We start from the raw sequence: 14,018 nt of genomic DNA, 5'->3' as shown, positions 1-14,018 counted from the left end.
GTATATATATATTTGTCTCGAAACAAATATGTATATATTTGTCTGTATATCTCGAAAAAGGTAACTTGAAGGACAAACGTTCTTAACTTTTAATGGAAATAAACGTAGAATTTTTTTCCCCACTTAATTTTGGACCATTTCTTTTGGTTTATTCATCATTAAATTTGTACACAACATAAAGGGCAACTGCCTTTTTTTAAATTATGTCAAAAAATGAAAAACAGAATTGGAGATATGAGGTTTTGTCCCAACACGGACGAGATATAGTATTTAAAGTAGGGCCTGTCAGATATTGACAGCGTGGACATGATAGTGATACCGATTTTAAGATGCTAAAAATTCTGATCACTGATAATGTCTGTTAATTTCATATTTACAGTTTATATTTTAATTTTGTATTCCAATAATTTTAGCAGAACAGTGCTTAACTGACCGACTCTTAACCTCACAGAACCTCACAAACTTAAATGACAGTTCTTCGTGCATTTGATTTTTTATACGTCATTCTGATGTGTGTGTTGGTGGTGTTGTGTGTTCAGATTCTTCAGTTCATTATGAATGACTGTCATAAAGTGAAACGGGGCAGTGGAAGGTTCCACAGTGGAACAGTGAGTCGTCAATATCAGCCGACATAACCAGCCAATCAATATATCGATAGTGCCGTAGTTTAAAGGAAGGTATCAAAAATGTATCGCTAATGAATCAAGATGAAAAACCATAACTGAAAATGTATTAAAATATAATCTATTTACATTTTGGAATATATCTAAAACTTATAACGGCATATTTCATATTCACAGGATGTCCTGTCAGAACACGCTGATGTTCTAGCTTTGTAAATAAGAGGGTCAGAGTAAAACAGGCCCACCGCACCTGGGCATCATTACCCATGAGCAGCGGAGTGGCCAGCGCCTGAGGCCACCGCGCCAAGCTGTAAACCACTTCATCTGGTGCGCAGGGAGAGAGAGGAGGGCAGAGGGGGGACGGGGGGCTGTCATCTCGTGTAGGAGAGGGAGAGCTGCCTCCGGGCACTGGCACTGGATAACTCCCGGCCTCCTACCCACCTCCCCCGCTGCCACAAATACACATGCGCCGGGTCTGACGCAGCTTTGATGCGGTTTGACGTGGTTTCGTTCAGCTCGACTGGTACCCGCTCGGTGCCATCTTGGCAAATGAAAACATCTTGTACACACTTAAAAAGATGGTTCTTCAAAGGTTCTCTAGTAAAGGAAGTGGTTCTATTTAGAGCCTTGAATTTTATATAGAACACTTTGCATGCTTAAATGGTTCATTTGCATGGTGAAATGGTTCTTCAGATTGATGGAGAATATGTTGTGTATGGTTCTATATAGGCCCTTTTGGAGAATGGTTCTGTATAGCACCAAAAGGTTCTTCTATTATTACTATATCAAGCTCATGGTGATGTACACCACATTCCCCATCAATCTGAAGAACCATTTCACCATGCAAAGAACCACTTAAGCATACAAATGGTTATAGAACATAAGGTTCTAAATAGAACTATTTTCTTTACAATAGATTTGCTACGTTTATCAAGCTCGTCCTTTTTCACGGCGAAGATGGGATCTTGTAAAGTGAAATGATCTTAAATCTAGTCGACGTCTAATATTTTCCATTTCGAGATGGTTGTGCTTATTATAAGATTATCTAGCTCATTTCTAGACACTTTTCACTTGTTTTAAGTGATTTTATCAAGTGAAATTATCTCACTATACTGGCAGATAATTGCTGGTTTCAATATCATGAGAATTTATTTTTTAATAAAATCACTTAAAACAAGTATAAATATCTGAAAGTGAGGTAAATAATCTTAAAATAAGCTTCTAACAATCTCAGGAGGAGAAATATTAGATGTATCGACTATTATTAAGATAATTTTACTTGACGTGATGCCATTTTTTGCAGTGTTTGCATTCGACGTCCTTTTCTCTTGTCATGTTCTCCAGACTGAGTTCCAGCAGAAAGCTTCATGTTGGAGCAGAGCTGAAGGACTGATGGTGGTTTGGTGGTTTAGTGCGTAAGAGAGCGTGTGTGTTGCATGTGTCCAGATGTTCCACCTCTGTCTGGGGAGTCTGAGCTGATCCAGCTTTGTAATATAAGCTGTAATACAGTGTTTTTGCCCAGATCGCTAAAGACGCTGTTTAAACAAACGGTGTTATTGTGTTTGAACAGAAACCTGCTGAGACTCAGTGCTGATTGGTTGTATGAAGGCCTGCCAGCTGCAACAGTTGTTCAGGATTTTGTTAACAAGGGTACGCTCTTAAAAATGCTTCCTCAATGGTTCTTGGCTTGGTTATACGGTTCAAGGAAAAACCTTTAATTGGTGTCGAACCTTTACATCATGAGGAGTTTCTTCACTGCAACAGTGGGATCTTGTCAAGTGAAATGATCTTAAATTCAGTCAATTTTGAGGCTAAATAAGATTAACAAACTTATTTCTAGACATTTTTACTTGTTTTAGTTGATTTTTAAGTCAAATTGTCTCACTATATTGTCAGGTAATTTAGCTTGTGCTTAAAACAAACATTATCTACCAATGTAGTGAGATCATTTCATTGACTAAAATCACTTAGAACAAGTAAAAAAGTTCAACCCACTGTATTTTGTGTTTAAGTTCTTTGGGTTCTTCTGTGGGCCATAGAGAAAAGGTTTTGTGTTCTTGAGCCCCCAGTTAAGGCTGAGTATTCAACTGAAGTACCTTCAGTACTGAAACCATCTGTATCGTTCTGTACCAAATTTCAACTGTACTCTGCCACAAAGGGTTCTTTGAAAACTGGAGTTCAAAAACTGATTAAAAGCTACAGAGAAAATGGGGCTCCTAACAACCACCTGGAAGAGCTGGTCGACACCAAAACGGCTGAGAAAAGGAGACAAACATCAAACAAAGAAGCTGAACAATGGACTGACCACCCCAGAGTCCAGACCTCAGCACCACCGAATGTGTTTGATTACTTCAGAAAATCATCAACCAGCTTCTAAGACTGAACTTTGGAGGTGTGTCTGCAGATTCTTTGAGGAACTGAAAGTGAGTCTCCTGAACAGAATGGAAGCTGGAATAAAGGTGAAGAGAGACTCACTGACTCACACAGCTGAGAGCAGATTTAGCTGCGGAGGCTTCTGGGTAATTTTAAGTTACATATGTTTTTTCTAATTTTCTGCTCTGTTGCTGAACCTCAAAGGACTTGTGCTTAAAACTGACTTTTGCACTGTACCGTATTAAATATCTCTCATTATGAGGTTGCTGTATGAATATTATAACAGTTTGATTTGAATATAGATATTTTTACATATTTTGAGTAATTTTTTGGAGTAAGATGATTTTAGGCTTGTTTCAAGAAGGAATTTAAATTATTAAGTAAATTCAGATTATCTAACTTCATAAGCTGACAGATGACTTTATAAAAGAAAAAGAACCACTTCTGGTTCCCTAAAGAACCATGTTGGAGATTTGTATGACAGACTGTGTGTGATTGGCATTGGCTCTAAATCTTCCAAACCACAAGCCAAGTACACTCATAAATCAACAGATTTAGTTTACTGTCACTGTTATAGCTGATCTAATACTCCGGTTTAGGATCACGCCCCACAGTCTGATTCAGAGCCGTTCTCAGAAGGGCGTTTAACTGTGAGCAAACAAAGTTACTCTATGGTAACGAAAATACTAGAAGTGTAAAAAATGAGGCATCGAGTTGAAGGTGGCGATACAGCGGAGTCAGTTTTGGAATACTGGAAGTACTTATAGTCAAATATAACAATATTAAATAAAGTTTACTTTCATTTTTTGGTGAAAATAAAAATCTCAGAGTATTTCTAAACATAAAAATCCAAAATAAGCTTTTTGTTTGTAAGTTTATTGTTTTTATTGTTTATATTCTGCTCCTTTTCAGAGATGCTTTGTTTTGCTTTGATACTCATCAGTCTTAAAAAAAGATGGTTCTTAAAGGGTTATTTAGTAAACAGAATGGTTCTTTTTAGAACTATGAGTTCTATATAGAGCCATTTAAGCATGCATATATAGAAATATATATGTAGAATATAGAATACAGAATATATATATATATATATATATATACATATATATATATATATATATATATATATATATATATATATATATATAAGCATGCATATGGTTCTATATAGAACTCATGGTTCTAAATAGATGGTAGATGTTTTGCATGGTGAAATGGTGAAATGAGAATGTGTTGTAAATGGTTCTATATAGCACCAAAAAGGATGTCTAGCTTGTACACAGTAGAAGAACCCTTTTGGTGCTATATAGAACCACATACAGTGCATTTTTCATCTGAAGGGCAATTTTACCACGCAGAGAACCATTTAAGCATGAAATATAGAACTCTTGGTTCTAAATATAACCATTCTGTTTACTAAAGAACCCTTGAAGAATCATCTTTTTTGTAACATTCAGCTTAATAACAAATTGCATTCAATCTAAACCTAAATCTGAATATTTGGTGTCCAGATTTTGCTCAGACTGCCTGCAGCCCTTCATTAAGGTGGAGCAGACGTGTGGATGTGGTTTAGGACTCAGTCTAAAGTACTGTGAGATATAAACATGAACAGAACCTCACTGTGTAGCTGAACACTGAGTCATATGAAAATAATCTATTTTATGATGTGTTGAATCATTTCCTAAAAAATCGTAATGAGGACTGATGAGGTCAGAGATTTACAGCCGTAGAGAACACCCTTACAGCCGACTGAGAGTGTTTGGACACTTTGGTCATTGGAGAGTGATGGGAATTTATTTATTTATTTATTTATTTATTTATTAATTAATTAGTGTGCCGATGTTTGAATTTGAAGCTCCAGCTGTGAGGGGATGTAAAAGACCCCTTCTTCCGATAGAGATGTTTTCTACCCATTTCCAAAGCCAAAAAATAATAAAAAAAACTTTCTTGTTGTCAGTTTTCTCTTTTACCACAAAAGCTAAACGTCTGCTTCAATGCAAAGAGTCATGAAAAGTAAGATATAAATGTTCCTTACACATTTTTAATGTCCACCATGTCAGTATGCTTTAGCCATGATTAGGTTTAGGTGTTTAACCCTCTGTGGTCTGAGGTGATTCTCTCTGGATCTGTTCATCTCTTCTTAAACTCTCCTCTAAAGGCTCTTCATATATCATGATCCTCATATGTTTCATATCTAAATGCTCCGTTATCTTCATCACTACTTTCCAAAACCGCTGCAGCAGCTTCAGCAGCTGTAAACTCTCTGCACGCCGTTTCACATGAGTCTCCGATGTGGACTGAATGAAGAATGAAGGGTTTCCGGTGTGATGGTCAGTGCTTAGTGATTTCCTGAGTGTCCATCGGTCAGTTTCACACAGAATGTAGACGGACACACCAATCCACCAGTTCCACACGGTGAGAGGCAGATGACGTGTATCTCAGCCCCTCTTCATAGGCTCATAACTCCGGATGTGAGTCTCGTATGATCTCGTGATAAGATGGAATGGAAAGGGCGACTCTACAGATTCAGGAAGTGTTTGAACTGGATTTCTGAGCTGGATCATCACAAAGATACAGACACAGATATAGAAACAGAGAATTTGATGCACGGGCGAGTTTGTGGACCCCAGAAGGTTACAGTCAAAAAAGCTTCCAGTGTCAGAAAATTACACAGAAGCCTTAACAACTAAATTGACCCTCAGCTGTTCAGTGTTCAGTGAGTCACTCTCTCCCTTTATTACAGCCTCCATTCTTTCCAGGAGACTCACTTTCAGTTCCTCAAAGAATCTGCAGACACACCTCCAAAGTTCAGTCTTAGAATTTGGTTTTGCATTTTCTGCTTCTCACCATCCAAATAATCCCAATCGCAAATTTTTTGTCTATAAATACGGGGCCCTGCTGGTGACATCCTGTATAAATAAAAATAACGCATAGCCACGACTTAGTAAGGCACAGAAACAAGATAATTAAGTCAAGCTTAGTAAGGAGTGGGAACACCTTCCTAAGTCGTGGCCGTGCGTTATTTTTATTTATACGGGATGTCACCAGCAGGGCTCCACACATAAAACCTTACTGCATGTCTCAGATGTGCAGTTTTGATGGGGACAGTTTCAGGGGCTTCCAGGTCTTCCAGGTGGTTGTCAGGAGTCTCATTTTCTCTGTAGCTTTTAATATTTTTCCCTTTGACTCTCTCCTTCTTTACACAAGTGGCTGGTCTCACATCTGCTCTCCTCAGAAACGCCTCCTGAACAATATATATCTTGTACTTAATGGCCATTTTAACTAGAAATGAAGGGTCTCTGACTTTTGCACAGCGCTGTATATATAAAAAGAACAGTCAGACTAGCATGTCTTGCCTGTCAGATCATTCGGGCCCTCCGATCACTGGGGGTCTTCACGCCTTCTGCCTCTGATCTTCATGCTCTTCGCTCTCTCTCTTCTTTCCACCTCTTGCGTCAGATTGGGACGGACTGGGACGCTAAGGAGAGAATCTTCCGGAACTTTGGGAATCTGATGGGTCCGACGGATGAGCCGGTGGGGATGCAGAAGTGGGGTAAAGGGCCCAACGTGACAGTGACCGTGGTGTGGATCGACCCCACCAACGTCATCGCCGCCACCTATGACATCCTGATCGACGCGAGCGCAGAGTTCACGCACTACAGACCCCCGCTCAACCTGCCCCTGCGGCCCGGCATGTGGACGGTCAGAGTGCTGCACCACTGGAGCCCCGTGGCCGAAACGCGGTTCCTCATCACCCCCGTCACGCACCACAAACACCTGCCCATCCGCCAAGGTGAGACACACAGACTCACATACAGCTGTAAGCAAAAGTTTACACGCCTCTGGTCACAAATCACATGTGCACATGTTTTTTCCATCTTCTGTAAAGTGACCTTTTAAAGATACTTGGGGTCACATGGAGAGCTAGATATCATTTCTTACTAAGTACAGTTTGCTGAGCCCATTTGGAGATTAATATAAGCCTTCACATCATCTTCAGTACTGTTGTGTACAAAAGCTTGTGGTCAAATTCCATGTTATTATTGATTCTCTAGGTGTAAATAAGTGAACGCGTCCTGTACAGAGAGCACACTTCTGCACATTTTAATGCATGGTTTAATGCACAAATTCTGGCCTGTGCAAAAATTACGGCACATTTTATGCTGTATGTATGCTTTCCATTATATTGAATGCAAAAAAATAGAATTTGTGCACTCAGATGTGCAGTAGTGTGCTCTCTGTAGAGGAGAGGTTAACATATTTTTACTGAGAAAATCAACAAAACCACTTTAATTTGACCGGGGGTGTTCAAACTTTTGCACACGACTGTACATTTCTCCACCAGACCGTGCAGCACAGCGCGGTTACAAATCCCTGATCACTGTAGATTCACACTAAACAGTCTGAAAGCAGAGGCACACGCTTAAAACACGTATAGAACCGGTGGAGAACCGTGACTGTTAGAGTTGGGTCTTGATGAATGTCTGAACTCACTCAAACATGACGAAACAAAAACACCCTGACAATAATGCTAATTTCTCCTAGCGCCTCTGTGGGATTCTATTAGTATGTTAGCTAAGCTATCGGCGATTCACATAGACATTTTTTAGCTGTTCTAGATTAAACACGATTTTTGAATCTTGTAAAAGTAATTCCATGTGTTTTATCTAAAACTTGTATCAGACATTATCATATATCTGATCTTGTGTGTATCAGGATTACAGTCACTCTTTCAGTAAAGAGTCCTGCATAGAGCTGCTGCTGTTTTACATTCCTAATAACTAACCAGAACCTGCTCAGATTCATATACACAGCCGGTGATGTAGCTAGAACCTCCAGATAGACTAGAGTGATGTTTTATTGTAAATTAGCACGTGATTGGTTGATTTCTCTGTCACTTTCTAGTGATCTTGGTAGTTAATCGAACGTGTAAGGCCTTCAGTCCAGCTCCTGAAGTTCTATCAACAGAAATGAAACCAACTTGGGAGCCACAACATTTTATGTCCATTTGACCATCTTGGCTGTAAAGATGTCTCAGTATGTGTTAATATTCTAGTGTAGACTAAAATATAATATAAACGAAAATGCAGACTTGCTCTGCTTTAAGCTTTAGCTCAGCTATAGCTGCTTTTCTCGCATCTCCAGCAGGAAACTTTTCCTCAAAAGTAGAATAGTTTGACTCTTTATGAGGCTGAAGTCGCTTCTCATTCGCCAGCTTCTTGTGCGAATTTTCTCATTCCACTTTAAATGATGCCTGAGGTTCCAGAATTAAACTGCTGCACCATTTAAGGTGGAACGGGAGAATTCGAACGAGAAACCGACTTCAGCTCCCTGACTTTTTAGTGTTTGACAGTCTCTCGTTGCAAACTGTAAACTGTGTTGAACGACCAGCAGAGCTTTATTTTACTGTAAAGGAGGATTATTTTATTTTTACCTACTAATCTAATTCAGCTGTGGAGCAACAGGACAGTAAAAGAGCCGCGTGTTGCCGACCCCTGACCTATACAACTGGAGAGCTCGCTCGGCTGTATCCAAATGCATACCACATAAAAACAATCCTGATTTCTATCGTTTTCTTTTTCAGTCATTAAATTCTTTTGTTGCCAACCAAAACTTAACAATGAAATTAATGCATTACTGTAAAACTTACAGTTTAAATACAACAAGCATGACTGATTTATTAAATGTAAATCAACTAAAAATTCCAGCTGTTTTTTTTCTAATATACAGGAATCATTAGGCCAGAGAGGGCCCTGAGGGGTCCCTGCTGTTTAGAACACATCCATACCCTCGGGGAGATAACCTGCACACTGTCAGGAATAAATGCGCTCTGCTGTATTTGTGCTTCATCCGCCAACACAAACATCCTTCCAGAGCCGCTTCACCTCTCTGTGCTTCTTCTCCTTTTCCTTTTCTTCTTCGCTCCGAGCAGATCATCATAACGTTTAGCATCGTTCTGATATTCCATTCAGGACCCCCGATTTGAGGCTTTGATTTGTGCTTTGATTTTGCCTCCCACAGTCTTTAGGGATCTGTTTAAAGGCAGTGACATTCATGTGAAGGGAGCGATAGCGTGTTCCTCAGATATGATCATAAACCGCTCAGATCTGTTGAGCTCATCTTCATGCTCTCGCATTACCAGCGCTGCCCGAGTTGTGGAAACTCGTGCGGTGAGGTCACCCTCACTTTGGCTCTCAGCGGCTTTGCGTGGAGCTTTGTGCTCGTTCTGCTCCATCAGCTAAATATAGGCTTCTGTATGAGCCGTACACAAAACCCAGGTCACCTTACTCAGGAATACATTACCACTGGAACAAACTCGCTCAGGAATAAACGAGTACGGAAATAAATTAGGAATAACCTCTAGCTCAAACAACCTCGCACTGAAATACACTCACACTGGAATCAGGCAAGAATAAACTCACTTAGAAATAAACTCACTTAGAAATAAACTCACTTAGAAATAAACCCACACTGGAACAAAATCAAGCTTAAATAAACTCACACTGGAATAAACTCACACTGTGTCCTGCCTTCCGCCCAAAGACAGCTGGGATAGGCTCCAGCACCCCACCGCGACCCAGAAGGATAAGCGGTTTAGATGATGTATGTATGATGTATGTATAACTCATACTGAAACAACATCATACTTGAGTAAATTCACTAGGGAACAACTCATAATGGAAATACTGCCACTGGAATAACTCTAAGCTGGAACTCACTCATTAAAAAAAGTCATACTGGAACAAAATCAAGCAAGAATAAACTCATATTTATTTGGATAAACTGATTCAGGAACAAACTGGTAATGGAAGAAATTCATACTGGAACGAAATTGTACTGGAACACATTCAAGCTTAAATAAACTCACCTAAAATAAAGACAGTGAAGATTTGGAGGGAAGACATTTGATTGGATGTAGTTAAACCGAATGGAGCTCTTAGCTCATTACGTGGCTCACGAGCTGCTGGCTTGATGCAAAATTAAGACGGAAAAACAAAATTCTGGTTTATTTTTGTTGTCAGCTTTGCTGCAGAATTAAATAAAAATAAGGATGATCAAACAGAGTTTACTGTCCCAGATATGTTCAATATGGTCCCTGTTCACACCAGCGGCCGGCGGAGAGGAAAGTGCAAGTGGACGCGTATCGTCTCTTGACACGGCTGAATCCGCACTGGGACCCTCAGAGGGCCTAATGAGAGTGCAGCTCTGGTGTCGGTGTGGTGTTGATGTAGGGAGCACGGCTGCTAAACTGGATGAATCACTGCGGCGGCGAGTGATTAATGCGGCCGGTGGACTCTGAGTCCTCCTGCTCATCGTGCCTCTGCAGCCACAGCCAATAAAAGTTTATGGAGTGCCTTTATGCAGTCCAGGTTAGCTGCGTGAGGGCTGCAGGCGTGCTCCACGCATCAGCTGCCCCAACACTGGCCAGAAAAAGGGTCACGATTACCATCCTTTTACACTCTGATAAAGATGCATCCTGCAAGCTCTGTTAGCGAACGTTAGCTCACTCGCATCACTGCAGCCGACACCGAGTCTGAGGCGCCCAAACTTTTTACCTTCAGAGGCCAAAGTGTAATGTGAGAGCCAGAAAGACAAGACAGTACAAACGTGCACAGCGATATTTGAAAAAAAACTGCGTTCGGGAACATGAAAGCAAACAAGCCCCAGGTTTCTCTGTGTACAGAGCCGTGAAAAAGAACTGGATTTTCCTGATTAATTGCACAATAAATGGTTTCAGATTCTCACACAAAAACACAGAATGAAAAGGAAACACAAAACAGCTTTAAAACCAGCATTTTATTTCATTTACTTTTTCACGTTTTCCTTCACACTGCAAAAATGATACATTTGCAAGTGAAAACATCTTAGGTGCAGTCAGTATGTATCATATGTCCCATTATGAGATTGTTATTAGAATATTATACGATTATTTCACTCATTTCAAGACATTTTTACTTGTTTTAAGTCATTCTATCTCATGAAAGTGTCTTCTTCCATTAGCAGATCATTTTATGTTTTTTTAGAAATAGTGATGATAATTTTGCTTGTTTCAAGAAAATTATCTTGAAAAGTAAGATGATCTAAATAAAATGACATAAAACAAGTAAAAAAGGTCCAAAAATATGTTAAATAATCTTACAATATTCTTAATAGTCTTGCAAAAGTTCACCTATACAAACACACACTTCCTTACTCTGTATAAAGTTTTGAATATTATGGGTAGAAGAGCACAGGTTTGGTTCCAGACTTCTCACTTCACTCAATTATGAATTTTTATTCTAATATCTTTAATCCAAATTTACAAATGGACGATTTTTATTGTCTTTTTTTTGTTAGTCACAAATATGTCCAACATAAATGACATTATTTGCTGTTTAATGAACCAAACAGGCATTTTAAGAGTCGCCTGTTTAAGTAACATGAATCGAATAAGGTGCTGCATTTAAAGTAAGAGGCTACTGGCTATTCAGCACCATCATACAGTCATATATCATTATACTACAACAGTTTGGTTCAGGTGTAGCAGCAACACTCAAATACACACTGCAAAAAATAGTATCTTGTCAAGTAAGATTATCTTAATTCTAGTTGATCTAGTATTTGATATCTAATATTTCCCATTTTGAGATGGTTGTGCACTTTATCAATAAAAATACTATATACTGGCAGATAATTTTGCTGGTTTCAAGCTCATTTCTTACAACAAGCAAAATTATCTGCCAGTATAGTGAGATAATTTCACAGTCTTAAACTAAGCTAACAACAACCTCAACAGGAGAAATATTAGATTTAGTCAGTTATATTAGATTTATTTGAGTATATTTAAGATCGCTTTCCTTGACAACACACCATTTTTTGCAGTGCAGTGTGAGTGAACCTGCCTCACCATGTTTACCTCACAAAACTGCAACACAGATCACACAGTCACAAAAATAATAGCTGTGCTCTGGTATTCAGAAGCACCTGATTTAATTTAAAGCAGCACTGTGTAATATTTGTTGTTAAAGCTAAAAGAAGTGTTGTTACTGAGCGAGGTGAATGAAGAGCACACTAAAATATGGTGAGTCTACGCTGCTGTGAGTCGCCCTGTAAAGCCTGAAATAATTATTTAAAAGTCAGAGGCGTCGAGTTTTTCACACCACGTCGTACATTTTTACGTATCAATGTCACAGACTAAAAAAGAAGGTCCGGCTCGATGTTTAGGTCCCAAATTATCTCAAGATCATCATTATACTGATGAAGATATGATAATAGTAATATATTAATATGTTCTTCTGCACATTACATGCAGTTACACATTTCCACTAGAGAGGTCACCAAATCCCCAAATCCTACATAGTGTTGCTTTAATGGAGGGTTGATTAGATGGTAAACACTACCCTGAGGAGAGCTTTGGAAATGGTTAAGCTGACACACTGACGCCTAGAGCCATCACACTGTTCCGTTTAATAAGCTTTGGGTTGAAGGAAGTTCTTCTTTCTCCTCTTCCTGCACAGAGGACGCCCTGAAAGTGCACAACGGGCCGGCCAAGAACAGCTACATGGAGCAGAGTTTCCACGGGCTGAACCCCATCCTGAACATCCCCGTGCACCTGGGCGAGGTGGAGGCGGCCGAGCACAACGCGGGGCTGACCGGCGCCAAGCTGGAACGCTGGGTGGACAGCCTGGTGGGCGAGGTGTGGTCGGCGGTGGACGTGTGCTCCACGGCACCCAGCGGCTGCCCCGTCATGCAGACGTGCAGGGAGACGGCCTGGAGCTCCCTCAGCCCGGACCCCAAATCTCAGCTGGGCCCACCCAGGGCAAACGGCAGGGTCAGGTAGCAGCAGCCGCACGGCCGCCGCTCCTGCCCGACCTGTTTGTGTTGTTGTTGTTTTTATGTTTTTTCTTTATTTATTTCTTTACCATCACTCATATGAGTCGCTCTTGTCGCAGCTCTCAGATACAGTGCGAGTCGTGCGAAAGTGTACGAAGTAAGAACTTTTAGCCGATGTTTTGCTGGGTGTTTCACTTGTAGTCATGTGAGTGCTGTCGAGCTTTTCTCCTCTATTTATTTTAGGTTTGAAAACTGAGATAACTGTGATTGAACTTTTGCTAAACAGATGAGAACGAGATGCCTTTTACGCAGTCTTTGCTGCTGGAAGCTGAAAGTCATGAAGGTCTTTGCAAGCACAGAAAGGACCTAAACACTGGTAGTGTGACCAAAAGGCGTACATTTACAGTAAGCCTGTCTTTAACGACACAAACCTCCACACACAGAAGCATGCAGTTCACTAATATAAGACTCAGGACTGTGCAAAAGGCAGAGCCCTTATTTCTTGAATTTTCTATCAAAACAGCCATTAAGTACAAGATTTGCAAACGTATAGTTCTTACTAGACACCTGCAGTGCCCCCATCAGATAAACAGCACTTAAAGCTTTCATCTCTGAGAGAGAGGAGAAAATCAAGCTGATCAGATCTGAAAACATCCACAGGTGTTTCTGTCCATCCTTCCACTGTGAGAAGACGACTCAGCGCTGTGGGTCTGAAAGGATGTGTAGCTGATCAAGAAGAACCTCACTGAGAAAAGGAGACGGACACATCAAACAAAGAAGCTGAAACGATGGACTGACCACCCCAGAGTCCAGACCTCAACACCACTGAATGTGTTTGATTACTTCAGAAAATGATCAACCAGCTTCTAAGACTGAACTTTGGAGGCGTGTCTGCAGATTCTTTGAGGAGCTGAGAGTGAGTCTCCTGAACAGAATGGAGGCTTGAATGAAGGGAAAGAGTGACCGAACACTCAAACAGCTGAGATGTAATCTGATATTTTTGATGATTGACAAGAATTAATCGATGCGCGATAAGCGAGAATCGCCATGTTGGGAAAAAGAGCTGACAGAACTAAAGAGCACTAATTTAACAGCTTAATAAAATTAAACAAATACTACAGACACATAACATTTAATTCATTTTTTATTATTGAAATATTGGGTTATTATGAGGCCTTTAAAAGCCTTTAGGCTGTGTTAAATTTCCTATAG

At 40.1% G+C, this 14,018-nt stretch overlaps 1 protein-coding gene across 1 annotated transcript in view; it reads left to right on the top strand.

Annotated features, from left to right (window-relative positions):
• Window positions 1-13,466, top strand: part of xylt1 (xylosyltransferase I) — a 106,271-nt gene extending 92,805 nt beyond the window's left edge. The window contains exons 10-11 of the mRNA XM_036590495.1: window positions 6,453-6,786; window positions 12,491-13,466. Of these exons, the coding sequence (XP_036446388.1) occupies window positions 6,453-6,786; window positions 12,491-12,813 (657 nt within the window). The 3' untranslated portion in view covers window positions 12,814-13,466. The remainder of the gene's footprint in view (window positions 1-6,452; window positions 6,787-12,490) is intronic.
• The last annotated feature ends 552 nt before the right edge of the window (window positions 13,467-14,018 follow it).

The sequence above is a fragment of the Colossoma macropomum genome, unplaced genomic scaffold (genome assembly GCF_904425465.1).
Source record: "Colossoma macropomum unplaced genomic scaffold, Colossoma_macropomum, whole genome shotgun sequence".
Taxonomy (NCBI): Eukaryota; Metazoa; Chordata; class Actinopteri; order Characiformes; family Serrasalmidae; genus Colossoma; species Colossoma macropomum.
This window is presented reverse-complemented; position numbering and strand designations above follow the sequence as displayed.